The following is a 17,459-nucleotide window of genomic DNA, read 5'->3' as shown; positions in this document are numbered from 1 at the left end:
CAGCATCCTCAAAGTGGTCCAATGCTAGGTGCAGATTTCTGCACATTTGTAAATGAAATAACCTTTTTTTATAGGCCATTTAGACATTTCATAAAACTACTCCACTTCTGAGAAACCAGAAGAAAAATAAATTTTGCCTCACCTGACCCCAGGGTAGGTTTCTCCTGGCAGATTTCAGTAGAATCACAGAAAGTCATTTGGAGATATGACACCAAGCATGTGCCGCTTGCACCTCGGACTTCCAAATTTATTTTGCCTACTAGACGCTGTTTTTGTTTAGAGTAACTTTTGCAACCAGCAGTTTTCATTTATATTTACTAAGTATGTTGTGTTGCTTAAGGAAAATAAAAGTAGGTAGCAGAAAGTTTATTAATTTAAATTAATATTAGTTTATTGTTTGCATCAGAAGCTGGGGGTGGCCTGCTAACCTCTCTGGAGTAGGCTGGCTCATCCATACAACAGGTGTCCCCTTCTGTGATGACCCTCCTAGTTCTGAGGCATAATAATAATTTCTCATATGCTTTTTGTTTGCTGTCAGCTCTTGAAGTATAGTATATAGAGGGGTGTCATGAAACTGAAGGTGTGCATTTGACCAGAGCATAGGGTTACACAGGGTCACCTGGGAGTGCAACAATACTCTTAGAAGATTCTGCTGCATCAGCCCAGGCAACCATTCCTGGCACTAGCTGATCCATTTTGTCTGTACCTGAAGCCACATTTGGATTTTGGTCAGGAAGAATTGGCTGATTCTCTCTAAGAGGACCCAAAAGAGAGCAGAGGGTTTCACTGGCTGGGAATGGACAGGACACATCCCCTGCTGTCTCACAGGTCAAATGGAGGTGCAGCACAGGCAGTGGACCAGTCCTTCCTCCACCAGGAATCTCCTCCTAGAAGTAAGTGATCCTTGTTCTGAGCGGAATTTCTGCAGCTCCTCCTCAAGAGATGAGAGCTAAATCCAGGTGATGTGCCTGTTGAGATTTTTTTTAAGCAAAACAGTTTTTGTGCAGAGCATACATGATAAAAATGTTCTTCTAAGAACTCAGTTGCAATTGAACTTTGATGTCCAGAATGTAATTTATGGGCCAAACCAAGAGAAAGAAGTGCTGAAAAGCAGGGCAGAGAATCTGAGTTGTAACACCCCAGAAGTAACCTCTATCCCAGCTACAAAACTTGGGGCTCTTGTGTGCCACTCTGCACTGAAATGCAACACATTCCTTTCCCCCATGCCGCATCTCCAGTTGTTGGTTCCTTTTTCTGAGCTAGGAACTGACACGGAGTTTTATAAAACATTATTATCCCAGCTTGACAGGCACTTGGAGAAACTCCTAACAGGTTTTGATGCTATCATAAATTTGCCCTGCTTTCACGCTGTTCCTTATTTTCCTTGATAATTTCAGTCTAAGTGTATAATAATATTCATTCTGGCTGTGCAGCTGAGGAAGCACTGACTTCCCTGTTCAGATGAGAAACAAGAGTATTGTTTGATATTAAACAGTATGTTGTTTTGGTGCTTTTGCTGCTTTTGAGTGTAAGGACATCAGAAACAAAGCCCTATAATGGAATAATAAATAAACTGTGTTTTCCCTTTGCTGAAATAAAGGCACAGTAGTGTGCAGTACATTAGCTGTCACAGGTTTCCAAACCAACAGGCAGACAAGCAGTGGGATTGTTCCCTTATACATCCTTATCAGAAGATATCCTCAACTCTTCAGATTTCTACCTGTCCTCGGTGTTTCTTCCTTGTTCATTATAAGGTCAGCTCTTCCAGAGTATGTTTCTTTAAGTCTAGTTTAATTTAAAAATGTTATGCTTAATGAAATAAAGTACAGCATAGTCTCAGAAAATTTTACTCAGGGTTAGAATGTAACTGTGTACTTTTTTTAATAAAGTTTGTGTGACCTGGGCAATGTAGTGATTAAAATTTGTGTTTGAAAGACAGAACTATTTTTTTATGTGTTGCTGCTTTAAGACATGAGTAATTAAAGTCAGATTTCCCAAACCCAGTATCTAGGCACCCATACAGTCTTCAAAGGCTCTTGAACATGCTTAGTTCCTACTTATCTCAGTGTGAATTTGACAGACAAGGACCGGAGGATTTAAAATCATTATAGCAGGCTGATCTATGACTAATACAACTTACTAAGTCTGCTTTCCTACAACACCACTATAGGAATGCAGAGCAATTCCAGCTTTAGTCCAGGTTCCCAGCAATTCCTATCCTGCCAGCCTTTGCCCTTCTCCTGTGCACCTCTCTGCAGCCTGTCCTGCAGGCTGTGTTGCTGCTGAGAGCCACAGATGCCACCAGCTGCATGTACAGCCCTGCTGGCCACTGCTTCCCCAGACAGCACTGGGGAAAAGCTCAGCTCTGGCTGCTTCTCTCTCAGCTTGTAATCTCAGAGTTAGTCCTGGCTTTCCCAAGGCTGCATGAGCTCTCTGAGACCTCTCTCCACCCGAGAGAGGTTTGGCTGCACCTGCTGCAGAGATCCACAAGTGGGAATGTAGAGATGAAGGACTGGCACATGTGTCACATGTTTCTAGTCCCTGCAGGGGTAGGGTGTATGACCATTTGTAGGAAACCAGGATGGGAACACCACATGTTCAGCAAAAAGGAAGAGCATGCAAGTGCTAGGATGTGCAAACAGGGAAATTAACTCAGGCAAAGACAATAAGTCTATTATTGCCTGTTTGCTCAGTTACAGCAGCAAACATTGTTTGTCTTCTGTGCCAAAATGCATTCTCTCCTCTTCCAAATTTTACAGTAGTTTCTATGTGTGTGCTTTCAGTGTCACAGCAGCTTTACTGCTAGAGCACCTGCCATTAGTCAGAGTGACTTTAGCCTTTTAACCATGAACTACTGCTGGACTTTGTTCACTTTGACATGCTAACCTTTGGCCAGCTGAAGTAGGAGAGAAGCTGGCCGCTCTTGGCAAAGCACGGTCACAGTGTACCCAGGGAGGAACCTTTTGTAAAGTGCCCTTTAATCAGCTCCAGTCATCGTTAGGGGTTGTAATGATTTAGGTTTCGTTGACAGTTTCAGGGAAAGAGCATCTGAAAGCACAAGGTCTGTCCTGCTGCTTCTCTGTGACCTCCTAAGTCCCTGGCTGAGGTCTCAAAGCAGTGGACGGCTGGGTGCTGGGGACACAGCGCTGACGGAGGCACCGGCTGTGTGACGGCTTAGCAGGGCACGATCCTCCTTCTGCCAGCCAGCTGAGGAACGACCAATAGGTTAGTAACCATACCCTATGGCAATGTTGTGGTCATGGTTATATTTCCTGTGGTATTTAGAAGGGGTTCAGGTTGTGTCAAAGGGAGCCTGGACAGTGAGAGACCTGTTTCAGTCTCTTGGAAAGTAGTACATGCCCTAAAACGCAATTTGCATTGAGGAGGTGGTTATGGAAAATCTTGTTTCAGAAATCTGTCTTCTTGGCCACTAAATGCAAGAGACTGTCTTATGCTTTAGGTAGGAAAGTTGATCCTTTGTGAAGCTGACTATGCTCTGAGCATGACTGAGAATCCCTGTTAGAAACAGGCAGTCATTGCGGAGGCTCCTGTTCTTCCAGGTCGCCACTGTCCTGTGCCACAGCGTGTACAGCAACTCTCATGCTGTGCTCCCCAAGTGATCTTTTAATGTTCTGTTTCATCTTCTAAGGTGATCAATAGCACACCAAAAGTAACCTTTTCAAGTGTATAAAATGGTCTTTTCTGGAGTAAATACACAAAGACAAAATACCAAAATTTTTCCTCTCTGAAATGATATAGCTCCGTAGAAGCTATAGCTCATATAGAAATTACTTTTCCTTTGTTGGTATCATCAAGGCAAATTTAATCCACTTACATACATTTCATTTTCTAGAAATAATTGTTCCTAAAAGAATTGAGAGTTTCCAAAGAAAAGCAGTTTAAAGCCTCAGGATAACCTTACTACTCTTCTTCGGTCTCATGATACACCTTCAGAAAATAACTTTTCTTCACTTTTCAAATGCCAGACATTAGAACAAGGCAAGCCTCACCATCTGATAGCTTTATTTGCATTTTCTGGAATGTCCTCTCTTGTACATACCACCAGTTTCATACCATGAAACATGTAAGAAGTCAAATTAAAACCCTAATGTAACATAGTTCATGTCAAACATGATGATGTGGTGCCAAGAGTGTATTGGCTTCGTTCAAATAAACTTACACACTGACAAAATTTCAACCACCTCTTCACATACACCCCCTAAATATAAAGAGAACCAATACTTTCTTCTACAGATAGAAAATTCAGACCTCAGAGGTCATGTGAAAGTCTAAGTATTTGGACAGATGACAATCTGGTGATTGCCACATTAATCTATGTGCTAGATAGCAATATATTACATTTTACATTACATATTATAATATATTGCACTAATCTTTTGGAATACTCACCAGTGAGGTAGCCGGAAAGACACTGTCTTCCTCCTTTGGTTCTCTGAAGGTAGCACACAGCCCTACAAAGGTCACATTTCAACCATTTTAGCTTGTATGGAGACTGTCACAGCTCGTTCTCTGGACATTTGGTAAAATGCTTACTTTGAAGATGTAACCTACACATATTCCCTCCAATTAAATGTGATTCCTTTAGGAGTGAGTTTACCTTGCTTGTTTTTAGGAAGGGCAAAATCACTGACCTTTTAAAGTTCCTGAGAAGATTTTAAATTTTTTTTCAAAGAAGTGGAGTATCTCTGCATACTTACTGCCATTTGTCACTCATTTAACACACTGACAAGCTGCAATTTCCTGTTTAATTGCAGATGCATCCTTGCAAACAGCTCATATCTCAGGTGCATGGTGAGCATTATTTCTGCCCCACAGCTGAGAACAGTTGATCACAGATTATAGGTTGTATCTCTGCTAATAAATAAACAAATAAATGCTGGGGTGTTTTCCCTGAACCCAAAGACAGCACAGCAGACAGCCTTTTAGATGAAGTCTTCTCCTTCCCCCCCCAAAACAAGGTGGCCTCAACCACAGGGCAACACACAGCTTAGGCAATCCAAGTGTCTGCATCCACCCTGCAGAAGAGAAGAAATCTGAGAGAGAAACACATCAGAGCTGAGAGTGCAGATACTGCTCAGAAGAACTCATTTTGTGGCTCCAGCCCCTCCTTTAGAAAAGTAAAAGCATCTCCCTATCTCAGGACCATTTCATGTAGCTTCCAAGCCTGAACTTAAGGATTAAGTTATTGCCGATTTGGAAATGTCCTCTTGAAAACACAAACCTTCTCTTAGAGATAGGAAGTGTGGGGCTTAGGTTCTTCCTGAATGAGACATATACCCTGTTTAGGTGTTGTCAATGGCTCAAGAGTGGCAGATCCTGGATCATTGTAGAGATATTTTCTTTACTGAGAAAGGGAAAGAGCAATTTAGCTAGTGGCTTTAATAATTACAGCCATTCAGGCCATTCTTTTCATTCCTAAGTATTTCAGCAATTACGGTCCTTGAAATCATAGACACTTTGCCCGGTTTGTCTTGTCAGATATCTATTGAGGTAAGTTATGTCAACAGCACTCTGAGATTTTTCTTTGAGAAAGATGCATTTTATAGCAGAAGTGTAGTTCTGAAAAAAAAAATCACCTCGGTGTGATTATTCAGAGCTGCCCATTAACACAGCCTTTGAGCACCTTTAAGTTTAATTAGATTGGCTCTACCCCACAGGGTGATCTGGGCAACTGTGGCAGAGAGGGGATGATGCCTGAGTCCCACACCAGCAGTGGGCCCCAGCTCAGGTGCAGCTGCAGAAGTGAAAGTGCCCTTTTACTATTTAAGCATGTTTGGTTAAGGTGAGTGTTTTCACCACAAGGTTGCAAAGTTCCTATCAAGAGTGGCTTATGTTACACTTCTGTTTGTGTGCCATGCAAGTGGCTTGATATGGAAATAGCTCTAGGACTTGCCAGCGCTGTAGATAATGTTTGGTGGAACAACAGGCAAATCCATCCTGTTTCCTACACTGCAGAAGCACATCTTAGACTGGCAACATAGTTCAAGTCACCCCAAAACAGTGGCTCAGGAACAGCATGCCTGCAGCTTGTTTCTGGAGCAATGTTGGCTGCTGAGAAGAAAGCTCAGCTGGAGGCAGGTTTGCAGCCCCAGTCCTGCCTGCCCATAGGGAAGGTCAGTGGAGAGGAGCAGACAGGATGCAGACACTGGCAGAGGAGGAGCCGCAGTGTTGGGCTGAGGTTAGGTAAGGCAAGGGCACGTGACAGCATTGGTAAATCTGTGTTGGAGCATATGGACAAAGTCTGCCATGCGATGGGCCAAGAGATGTGACCCCACTCCTGTCTCATGGCAGCACCCTCCACTGATGGGTGACTCGCTCATAGCAAATTCTTGCTTTGTGAAGTCCCATCACAGGTGTTCTAACAAGCATGGGGCCACTATAAAGCTCAGTCTGCTTAATGCAGACCTCTCTGGTAGTGATGCCTTTGCTGCACATGCCAGTTCAGACTCTGCCAACATCATCAAAGCTGCTTTTTATAATCCTGATAGTAAATCAGTTTTCTGAGAAATGGAAGTTGTGTAATAAAATATAAGAGATGCTGGAGTTAATGGATATTGTAAATTCCCCAGCAGATTATTCAGTCTCCTGTAGTCTAAAATTTTTTTCATGTTACTGGGAGGCAGAAAAATTAATTTGCCTTCCTAAAGGAAACTCTGTCAGTTTCCTTATTGGATAACCTCTTTTTATACACAATTTCCATGTGATGCTTATTTTCATTTTCAATAAAACATTAAGAATGAAAATAGAAAGGGTTTTGCCCTGAACAAAGATGATGTCAGTTGGCTGGCAGAAGAGTTCTTCCCTTAATATAGTTATATTCTACTGCGAGCTGTAAAAAAGCAGAGCAATTACTGGAAGAGACTGTGCGTGCTAACCACACTCATTTTCATACCCTGATTCTGAAAGTCAGCTGTAAATATATGCTTGGAGACTTTTATTCTCCTTCTTGCGAATATGTATCACAAAACCCTGTGGTTTTCTTTTCAAAAAGGCCCTGGAAGGAACCAGCAAGAATGCTGTTTGCCAGTGACCTTTTGATTATCAAAACTGGTTGGTACATAGTTGGCTTGTGCTGGCTGGATATCCCTGCTAGCCGCAGGAGGTGGCCACCGGGTGTTGTTCAGTGACCTATTGAGCTCACACTACTGTGCTGCCCCTCCTTCCTTCATTCCTCCGGGACCTTCAGCCTCTCAATAGCTGCAGTGCTAAAATTCACCAGCTGCTTACAAACTTACAAAGAGTTGCAATTTGCTACTCTACCCTCTGGTCTCCCTGATTCAGCGAGCTCCTTGGTGTTACAGAAAGGCTGTCATTTGCCCTACTGTGGAATCTCATTGGCCTCCTCAGAGGAGGAGCTGTGCTGTGAAACTAGATTCAGCAGGTTTAAAATGAAACCCTTCCCCTGTTTTCCCATGGATTTGCTCAATGCTGGTGACCCGACAAATGCTTTAAGCCAGCAATGCTGGCAGAGGAACAGGTCCCACCTTCTTTTACCCCTCTGCCAGCACAGGTGCACAGGTGGTGTGGGTGGGTGCATGGTGCAGCTGCACAAACGCTTGTGGCAGCACATGCAGAGGCTGCAGGAGGGATGGAGTGGGACCCTGCGTAGACAGCACCAGTTTAACACACTGGTGAAGCTGTGGTGTCTAAGAGTGGCCTGGAGCAGCCACATCAGGCCAATGAGGGCAAAACCTTTTTCCTATGGAGTGTTTTATTTACCCTAGGACTGAAAGGCAATTATCATATTAACCTCCCTTGTAGATATGTCTATCCAGAACCCACCCTGTATTTATTTTAATGGAAAGCAAACATGCCACAGAAATGTAATGGCTGTGGCTACATAAAAAAAAAAAAAAAAAAAAAACAACTTTGTATTTTGCTGGTTTCCTTCTGGTTTGTGTTCTAATTCAAATCTATTACACTCCATGGGTTTGTTCGTTGTCTGTTTCCTTACATTTTGGAACCTAAAGTCTGCTTTCAAGTTTAAATGAAAGCACAAAATTCTACATGGGGAATGTACTGAGCCTGCTTGTTACAGTGATCCTCTGTTCTGACTTTCATTGCAGAATGACAGTAAAATAGATTTTTTCTAAAAATAGAACAAAACCTTTGCCTAGTGACCGTAAAGGTTTTTTGAGCAAATCCCACTGCCCATGAACCAAAGAAGCCTAAGACTAGAAAACAAAACAGGAAAGTCCAAGGTGTCCTTGGCCAAATTTCCCCTTGTTGCTAGGCGCTCCACCTTCAGGTCTGTGAGTTTGTCCTCTCCATGGTGGGATAAAGCATGTGGCTGGCTGGCAGAGCCGATGGGGAGTCCATCTTTAAAAGGGCAATTCTCTGTGATGTGGCAAGGTAAGGATCAAAACATTGGCACAGGTTATGTGTAGAAGAAGTTTGGGTGTGAAAGAACTTGGAAAGTTGTACCTGTAACAGAGTTTATGTTCTCTAAAGGATCTCCCCAGGTTTTGGCCTGCAATAGCTTAGGAAAGTCAGGAAATGACAAAATCTGCTGTATTAACTCACGTTGTATAAGAACAAGTGTAAAATAACATGTTATTAATTTAAATAAAGTGGTGTTGTTCCTTTAAACATTCAAATAGGCAATAAAATTGTTCTATAAACATGGGGGAACCTGTTCTACCAAATACAGAGTGGCTTTGTTAAAGACAGAAGGAAATGATAGAAAAGGAAAAAATACGCTGAAAAAATTTGTTACATTATGAGATTCCAATTTTTGTGGCTGAACTGTGACTGGATTTATGTGTGAATATACTGATCAAGGCTTTCTGAGATTAAGATTAGAGACCTTGCCAGTCATTCTCAGACTCATGTGTCTTTTCAGTGAAATATTTTACATGGTACATTCCCTTCTCATTCTACTGCAGTCTCTCAGTAGTTTTTGAAGACCAAATAAAACCATAAAGGCAAACCCATTGCTCATTTCTGACTCTCCCTTCTCATTTCACTTGCTCATGTGTTTGCACTGTCACATAATTCTAAGTTTCCATCATGAAATATCTCCTGAAAACCTATTTACTACCATAATCATCAAAAATACTCACTCTTATCTGGACAATGGCATCTCTCAAATAAAATTATGAGCATGTGGTCAGCCTCTGGATCTCCCAAAGCATTTGTGTTTGATCTTTCTAAAAATCTCAGAAGGCAGATACAGTGCTTCATTAGTGTTTGTCATCACACTGAGGAGCCTAGTGCACTCAGTCTGTAAAGGCCAGTTGATTGCCTACTTGTGGAAGAGAGACAGCTGAGGGGAAGCACACCAAATTGCTGGAAGTCTTTTCTGCACCAGGGAGAAGATTCCCATTCACAGGCATTACCTTATTCCAATGAATATCCCTTTTTTCCTTCAAATTTCCAGCCTTTTTATCACTATATTTAGGATAAGAACTATTTAGGAAAAATCTTTCCCCTGCAATCCCACTACAGGAAAGAATAAAAGGCAATAGAAGGTTTAAGGAAAACATGGACATGGATTAGTCTGGACTGTTCCCTTTCACATCTCTTAGGATTTAACTCCTTCACTGTCAATAATTAAAATTAAATTAAATCAAAACAAAACAACTAAATATGTATATTATTATTGTAACAGTGGGTGGGCTTTACTCACTGTAGGCAGCTGTACATTAGGAAAGAAGTGCTTATATTTTTACCCCAGAGCAATGGATGCTGTATGAAGAGAGGAACGTGTGGTGTATATACAATCCATCCTCCTTGCTGCTTACCTGGCTCTGCCCTTAACACTTTTCCACTCTTCCTTATGTGCCATTATAAAGAGGTACATAAAGAGTGCAATCATTATGAAAACAGTGGCTTTGAAGTCAAAGGAAGCTAGGTGTCTAATGTCAGGGGAAGCTGGGAGACACGCTGCAGAATTCTGTCCAAACTTCTGAAGTTCCTTATAAAAGCACAGCCTGCAGGGAAAATTAATATATTTTTTAATTCTGCCACTGGGAATGGTAACACCTCAAAATACCCTGCAACAGATGATCTGTTGATGATCCTTGCTTTAAACAATAATGGGAAAATAACTTGGAAACTAACAACAGGATGCAGCTAAATTAAATAGAAATTAATATGAAATATGAAATTAATGTTTCATTTTCATATTAAATGAAAGGCTAAGGGTTCAAGAAGCCTCCCTACATGATTCTAATTGATACAGCGTTTGAACAGCCTTCTAAAAATGAGCCCATCAACTCACTAGCTTTTTCACTTACACCAGAATAGTCTTCTCTGGGCATTCAAGTACACACACAATTGTAGTTGATAGGATTCACTTTACAATAATTTTAGCTAAAAGTTTGGTTTGTTTTCCAACAAAAAAAAATATGAAGTAAGAGAAAGATACTTTCTCTTTTTTAATCAATTTTTTAATCAATTAATTTGACAGAATTTTGCAAATTCATAGTTGCCGGTTTTTTATACTCACCTTCTTACAGAGTTCAGTGGGATTGAGGCATGGATCTTATTTTGGCAGAATCTCCTAGATTTTATCCTCAATTTTGATACCATAGTCTTGGGTAAATCATTTAAATTTCCTTGCTGCAGCTTACCTGCCTGCAGGGCAGTACCTGCTTCTCTGCAGCTCTTGTAGCTAATGGGTTAACATTTGCAGGGATGAATTCTGAAGATGAAAGACTTGCACAGTAGACTTGGGCTGCCAGCACTCTGGGACCAGGATCCAGGCTCCAGGTGTGTTTGTACAGTGTCTAACACACCACAGCCCCAGTACAGTGGATAAACAAGCATAAAAATCCAGAATAGAGTGATTGTAATCACCCATTGGTTTGCAGTGTAAGTAGAACAGCTCTCCTTCCTGTTTGCTTTCAGAAACTGCCACAAAGATGCTTCTTTTGCCAGTCTTTGCCATCCTCCACATTTTTCTCTCCAACTTGGAGCCTTCTAATATTAGAGCGTTTATCTCTGCACCCACTGACTCCCCTACCCCTCTTCCTTATTGACCGGCCTCTGACTTGGCAATATAAGGTTGTTTTTCAAGTTTTACATGCCCAGACTAAAGAACTCAGAGGACAAGAATAAACTATTATGTAGGACCATCTCAAACACACTGACAGTGCTTCCTCTGCAGAATATACTTGTATTTATGGTTTGTCACTGAGAGGTTAAGACACTTTTCCTTGCACATGTGGATGCCCTGAGGTTGTTGCTTGTGTGCTGTTTGGATGGAGGTTTGGGCCAAGCTTTCTTTTTGGGGTGGGAAAAAACAGCAAAAAAAGGAGAGAAAGAAGAAAGGAATGGTTATGCTAATAAAAAACGCCTGGGAAAGGACTGAAAACTGTAGTTGTTTTGCTACTGCAATATGCTTTTCACCTTCTTCAGGCTGTCTCCTTTCCCAGAAATCAGCCATCTTTCCCATCAGAAATCAGCAAGGTATGCCCTGCTCCCTCTTCTCCCACTGGCTGGTTGTGCACACTGCTTGCCAGCCGGGCGAATCCATCATCCAAAGAGTGTTTCAGAGCAGTTCCTCCTCTTGGCTGCTTGAGAAGGTGTGTTGTTTGCTTTGCCTAAGTGCTCCCAGGGCCTAATGCTCCGTTGTTATGTACAGACCATTTCTACTGTCATGAATCATGTTTTACCACCCCTGTGCTTTTACTTCTGCACCAGGTGCTTTTTTTCCTTTTGAGCAAACACATTGGAGTTTCCGTGTTTACTGCTGACACGGTGCATGTTGGGTACACGGCACAGGTTGAGTTATTCCTACCGTCCCACCGCCGACATGATCAGTAAATCTACTTCTCACTCCAGGAGCTGCAGACCCTTTGTTTTTCCTACTACCAAAGGTAAATTGATTCAGCGCGGCCTGAAATAATTTTGCCAGACGCACATAAAGAAAAAAAAAAATATTTCACTGAAAAAGCCTTATGCAGTCAAGCAAAATATGCCCTTTTCTTATCTTATCTGTTGTGAGTAACCCAAGCTATTTGCACAACGCCTTGTGCTAGGAAGGAGTTGTTTGTACATGTTTCACTCCTTTTTTTTTCCAAGTTTTGAATTTTGAATGAAATCTTTCTCTTCAAATCCTTTTTACCTGTGAAAATGTTACAGTTTCTCTTTCCTGTGCTTCCCTGAGGGTTGGACCCAGCCCTCCCTCCAAAGATCCCTTCCTTGCAGATAATTTTCTATTAATCTTCAAACCACTTTGGAGAGCTCTCTGCGTCTGGCAGCACTAACATCCCCTCTCCCTCCCGTCCCACCCACTTAGCCTCAGCCTAAGAGCCCTTAACAAATGACTCCCAAGGAATTTAAATGGCTAACGCTCGCTGGCCAATAAAGAGATGCATAAACTCTATAACCAGGTTGCACAGCTCTTGCCATTAGGAAGAAAGGCTGCTCAGGCAAAGGCGCGAGTGCCCTTAACCTGTTGCACTTCGATCGCAGGAGCAGAGAGGTAAGGGAAATCTTGTTTACTCTTTAGGGCTTTTTATCTGGTTTTCATTTATCAGGGAGTTGAGACCAAATGTATGTCATCATCAAGGTATGGGTTCAGGGGTTTGCCTTCCTTTAGAGGGTCCTAAGGGGTTGTTTGAGAATTAAGCAACTGCTTGTGCGATTGAACTGTGAGATCAACGTGTGAATATCTAAAAGAATTTGCATAGTAAATACCAAATCGAATGTCAGAACAATGAACACTAAATCGCTGATATTTTAGACAGTCTAAAACCATGTCTCAGAGATATCTTTTCTGCTATCTTAGATTAATGAAGTAAAAGGTAGCCAGTTGCAACTGCTTGACATTGTGTTTTCAGTCAGTCTGTCTCTGCCATTGTCTGTGCCGCCTGGTATTTTGTTCTGCTCTTTCAAGAGATTGACATAAAAAAATCAAACTTTAAAAGTGGATTATCAGTTTTTGGTGCAGAATTTGGGGCTTGTAGGTTGAAGGTGGCTAGGAAGGTTTAAGTACACAGGGTATGTATGCAAGTATTATTAATATAAATGTATCTATTTAGCTCGATTCACATACTGAAAACTTGACAGCGTTTAAAGAAAGTCAACTTTGATATTATTCTATTCATATTCTATTTCAGTAGCATGTGAAATGTGTAGGACTTGTATGTGACATTGGACACGTGACCTAAATCTGTTCACCCTTATTTATTTAATTATTAATTTATTGTTTTATTGGGGTCAGTGCTGATAACACTAGCGAAGTTTGAACTTAAACCAGAAAAAAATGCAGTTGTTGAAAGTAAGGTTCAATTAAAACAAATGACAAAAATGTCAATTTACGTGTGGATTAGATGCAGCAGCTGTGTAGAATGGTGTCCTGTCCTGAGCTAGGTGGAATTGAAACCATGATTCAAAATGTATCTGTAAAGCACTCCCTCTCCCCCTGCACATGCAGGCTTGGCATGGATGACAGTCTGTGCTAAGGACATTAGAGGGATGTCATGGCAAATGTTACTGCCATCCCCTGCAGTGCTCCATGGCCTGGCAGACGGGGCTGCAGAAAGGACATCTTATTCAATCGCTTTATCAATGCTGATCTCTGAAGGTCTTCACACCCAGTGCAGTCTGCAGCTGGTGTTAGCTGATGGTGCTGCACCAAAGATCTTGCCAGTGTGTATAAGAGTTCAGAGAGGTTTTTAGTTAAATTGACATGGTTAATCCAACAGAACTTCAGAACGTGTCCTTTATGTTTGTCAAGACAAGGCCACATGACTGTCTGTCAAGACAACATTGTTGTAACGTTATTGGTTTGATTATTTTTCCATGGGTTTTTCGTATAGCTTTGCACTGTATAACCAAGATTAGATAATACGTTGCATAAAAATAAAGTTAACAAAGGAGTCACCATTTTGCTACTCTTTTTAATGATTTCCATTCAATTCTGTATTTCGGCTCCAGTCTTTGCTGAAGAAATTATATTGAATCAAATGACCCTTGTCTTCTTTCTTCAGCTTCTAATTAAAAAATATAATCTCATTTAAGGTCAACAAAAGGTGAATTTCAAATTATATCTGTCTCAAACCCCACTCCTTTTCTGGAGTGAACAGAAATTTCGCTTAAAAATCATACATATTTCCAAGTGAGCTGTAATTTCAGTAGACTTAAATTGTCTTGAATTAACCCAGTGCAGGAGAGTTGCCCCCTGAGAGAGTTCCTGCCTTGGTTAAACTTTTTTTAAATTTATAATATTAACGCTGCGTGCAGGTAACGAGTGCTGGAAATCTCTTCCTTGTACTTCTAAACCTTGTTTCTCAATTCTTCAATCCAGCGTTCAAAGGTCTGTACAAACTTCTTAGATCAGAGGTCAGGAACAAATTGCTGCACTTTGCAGCTCCTTTCTGCCGATATGACAGAATTTCACAGGAAAGACGATTGACTTCCAGCCCCCACTCCTCCACGCACAGGCACCACCAGGCAGTTAAAATGGTGATATGTACAAGTCAGCTATTGGTACCTGAGTTTAATTAATAACTAACTGGGTTTCTGTGGTGCAAGGTGCATATTATAAAAAGGGTCAAATGTCAGTGCACAAAGGAAAAAAAAAAAGGACAAAACCCCAGCCACTGACTAAGCCAAATGCTTTGAGTTTAATGTACTTTCAGCAGCGAACATTCACATCCCAACTGTGGTTTGCTTTATGTTGATTTTCATTTCAGTGACCTGAGGGGGAGGGAACACGTTGAGCCACTTTCAGCTTTCCCTGGAATCTCTACCTCCTGCTGAAAGCAGGGTTGCAGGTTGGGCCCCCTGTTGCTGCAGTGCTCACGTGGTATACACAAAGCTTAGAATGTTGCAATAAAAATAGTGCATGGGATTAGGGTAAACTGAAAATTCTGAAGCTATTTTTATTGTAATAAATTTGACTACGTGGGTAGACTTTATATGAAAAGGCAGGAATTCACTCTGGGCTCTCCAGGAGAGTTTGAGGAAAAAGTTTGATCAGAAAAGCTGAAAAGACAACTATAAGTTATAAACTTTCTAAGATACTATTGGTTGCACTGCACAGTGGACCATATTACTGCAATATTTATGTAGACAGACATATAAAGTGTCCTGTATTATAAAAACAAAGAAGCATCTGCACACATATCCCTGCACCACAGAATTCAGCAAAGCCTTTGACAGACATTTTCAATTATTGAATTAAATCACCATGTTCATATATAAGATTTGCCTTCAGAAGGACAAGAAGTGAAATAAGTGAATGTGTTATCTTTCCTGTGTAATGATTAACAGATGAGTCTAGTTGTGGTTTTGTTTTTCAGTTGTAGAACATTGCTTCTCCTGCCCTTCTTATGGCAAAAGCTTGTGAGCTTCTAATCTATCCTGGATGACACTCTTCTCCCTTTCCAAGCAGAATGTTTTCTAAAGCAGACAGTTCATGAGGAGGACACATTTACGTGTATCAGCATCTCTGCAGAGAACAGTGTTTAATCACATTTTTGGTAGAGAAACACTGCAAAAATTTTCCCATCAAGTACAGCTCATCCAGAATAGGAAAGACTACACTGAAATTTACATATCACGTATTTTCATGTCTGATCATGGTAATGATAGGCTTTATTGAATAGCTTGAAGTACAGGAATTTGGGGAGAGGGGAATGGTTGTGCTGTTTCCTGATTTAGACAGCCAATAATAGTGATTACATGAACCATGTCTCATCTTCTCAGCTTTCCTCAACATATGGCTTCAATATATTGCAGGGTAATAGCTTCAGCCTCAGCCCGTAACAAGTCCTATCAAAATAGGGGAGAGTTATCAATCAACTGGAGTGGGTAAAAGATGGAGCTGAGGCAAACAGGGTAACACACGGGTTCCACAGCTTGTTGGACAAAGTTCTGAATGACTTGCAGAAAAGTGCATTATAAAATAAGGGAGGAGACCGGGTTTTGCTCACCCAAATTTCCTTCAGAAGAGGTTTAATTTGAGGTGGCTGGTTTGGCACTGCAGTAGCACAAAACCACTCAAGAAACACACATTGCATTAACAGAATTCACATTGCAGAAGCCAGGTCATGTTAGTAGGATGCTCTAGGTGGTGGTGGTGGTGCTGTGATACATCAATAACTTTTTCATCAGCATGGGTTCATTCTTTCCATGGTAAAACCATATATTCATGAACACATTTTGACTTGTGATCATCAAAAAGCCATGGCAGGACGCAAAGCTACGCCCAGGAAAGTTTTCTTACTTTATTATTTGAAATATCATTACTCACATCTCACTAAATATAAATTTTGCAGTTTTCAAGCACGAATTCGGGTCATTGAGGGATCTTCTTCCTGGGAATGTTCACTTCTAGATATGGATAGTGCTTACAGATAATGCAAGTGGATCACAGACAAGATTAAGCACAACATAGAAAGATACAGAGAAGGTTGATAACAGAACAGGCAGGACGTTTGCACAACACAAGACCGCTTTATTTTGTATGGGAATTGTAATTTTAGCTCCATTTTTAAAGTTGTACATAAAATGGTTGTGAGGTAAGATTAACCTTCCCAGGCCAAGGGAACTGGTATAATATGGTTAAGGGAGTTAGAGCCATGATTGTTTTTTTTCTAATGATAATGGTGAAAATTAGAAGTTTAACCTTCAAATCCTAGTTTGAAGCTGTAGCCAACTGTTGACTGTACAAATGCCTTGTTGAATCATCGGACTAGCATTCAAGTTTTAACCTGGGAAATTCCAGGATGTTAATTTACAGAATAATTTCAGGTGTTATCCTCCTAAAACAGAGCAAGAAGAAAAAGAGCAGATTTCTAGTAATTTTGTTGCAATTTTTTAAGCCAAATACATTGCTTTTGATTGGTGCCTGGAGAACATAACCTGTCCCTGCAAGCCGGATTTTCTGTAGTGCTCATCCCTATCTTAAATATATCCCTCTTGCAGCCATTAGAGTCTCATAACTGATGTCAGAGGAGTCGTGCTAGATGTGAGTACTGTTAGAAATATCACACTTCATTTTCTGTTTCTTTCTTTGAACCTGACACAATCAAAAGTCAAAGTCAACACATTTTGGTGAGTTTTAAATGGAACCAACCATTTTTAACATGTTTAGCCACGTAGGACAACTTTAAGCAAGGGAAAACCACGTGCAGATCCTCTGCAGTAAATCCACCCTGAACACTGCTTTTCAGGCCCTGAACTTGCCCCATACAAAGTAAGCATAACTGACCGACCAAAATAAAACTGAAGTTTAAGCATGAAATACAAACTCTTGCAATGAAATTAATGGTCAGAACTCTGATGATAGGCTATAGATTAGAATGCAAATTGTCACCATAGAAGAAGTAGGCTTTTCATAAAATCACAGAATCTTTAGTTTGGAAAAGACCTCTGAGATCGTTGAGTCCAACTATTAGCTGAACACTGCCAAGTCCACCACTAAACCATGTCCCTAAGTGCCACATCTACATGTCCTTTAAATAACCCTGGAGATGGTGACT

The 17,459-nt window shown here is 41.0% G+C and overlaps 1 protein-coding gene and 1 long non-coding RNA gene across 10 annotated transcripts in view; one reads left to right on the top strand and one right to left on the bottom strand.

Annotated features, from left to right (window-relative positions):
- Positions 1 to 17,459, top strand: part of RBM47 (RNA binding motif protein 47) — a 75,584-nt gene that overhangs the window by 42,959 nt on the left and 15,166 nt on the right. Inside the window, exon 1 of one of the 9 annotated variants that reach the window (XM_023925323.2) lies at positions 3,146 to 3,225. The exons of 6 other annotated variants lie outside the window; for them this stretch is intronic. Coding sequence is in view for 2 of the 3 variants with exons in the window: in XM_023925320.2 (XP_023781088.1) it covers positions 12,339 to 12,451 (113 nt within the window). In the remaining variant the exon portion in view is untranslated. Of the gene's footprint in view, positions 1 to 3,145; positions 3,226 to 7,657; positions 12,452 to 17,459 lie in introns of those variants that run through there. 2 more of the 9 variants (XM_023925320.2, XM_023925319.2) reach the window with 2 other exon arrangements.
- Positions 236 to 4,472, bottom strand: LOC147652977 (uncharacterized). Its single transcript, XR_015286850.1, has 2 exons — positions 4,411 to 4,472; positions 236 to 3,207 (listed from the first exon to the last, which is right to left on the bottom strand). It is a non-coding gene; the product is annotated as an uncharacterized LOC147652977 (long non-coding RNA).

Source organism: Cyanistes caeruleus, chromosome 5 (assembly GCF_971803275.1).
Source record: "Cyanistes caeruleus chromosome 5, bCyaCae1.hap1.1, whole genome shotgun sequence".
NCBI lineage: Eukaryota > Metazoa > Chordata > Aves > Passeriformes > Paridae > Cyanistes > Cyanistes caeruleus.
Note: the sequence above shows the minus strand (reverse complement) of the source record. Positions and strands in the feature narration are given on the sequence as shown.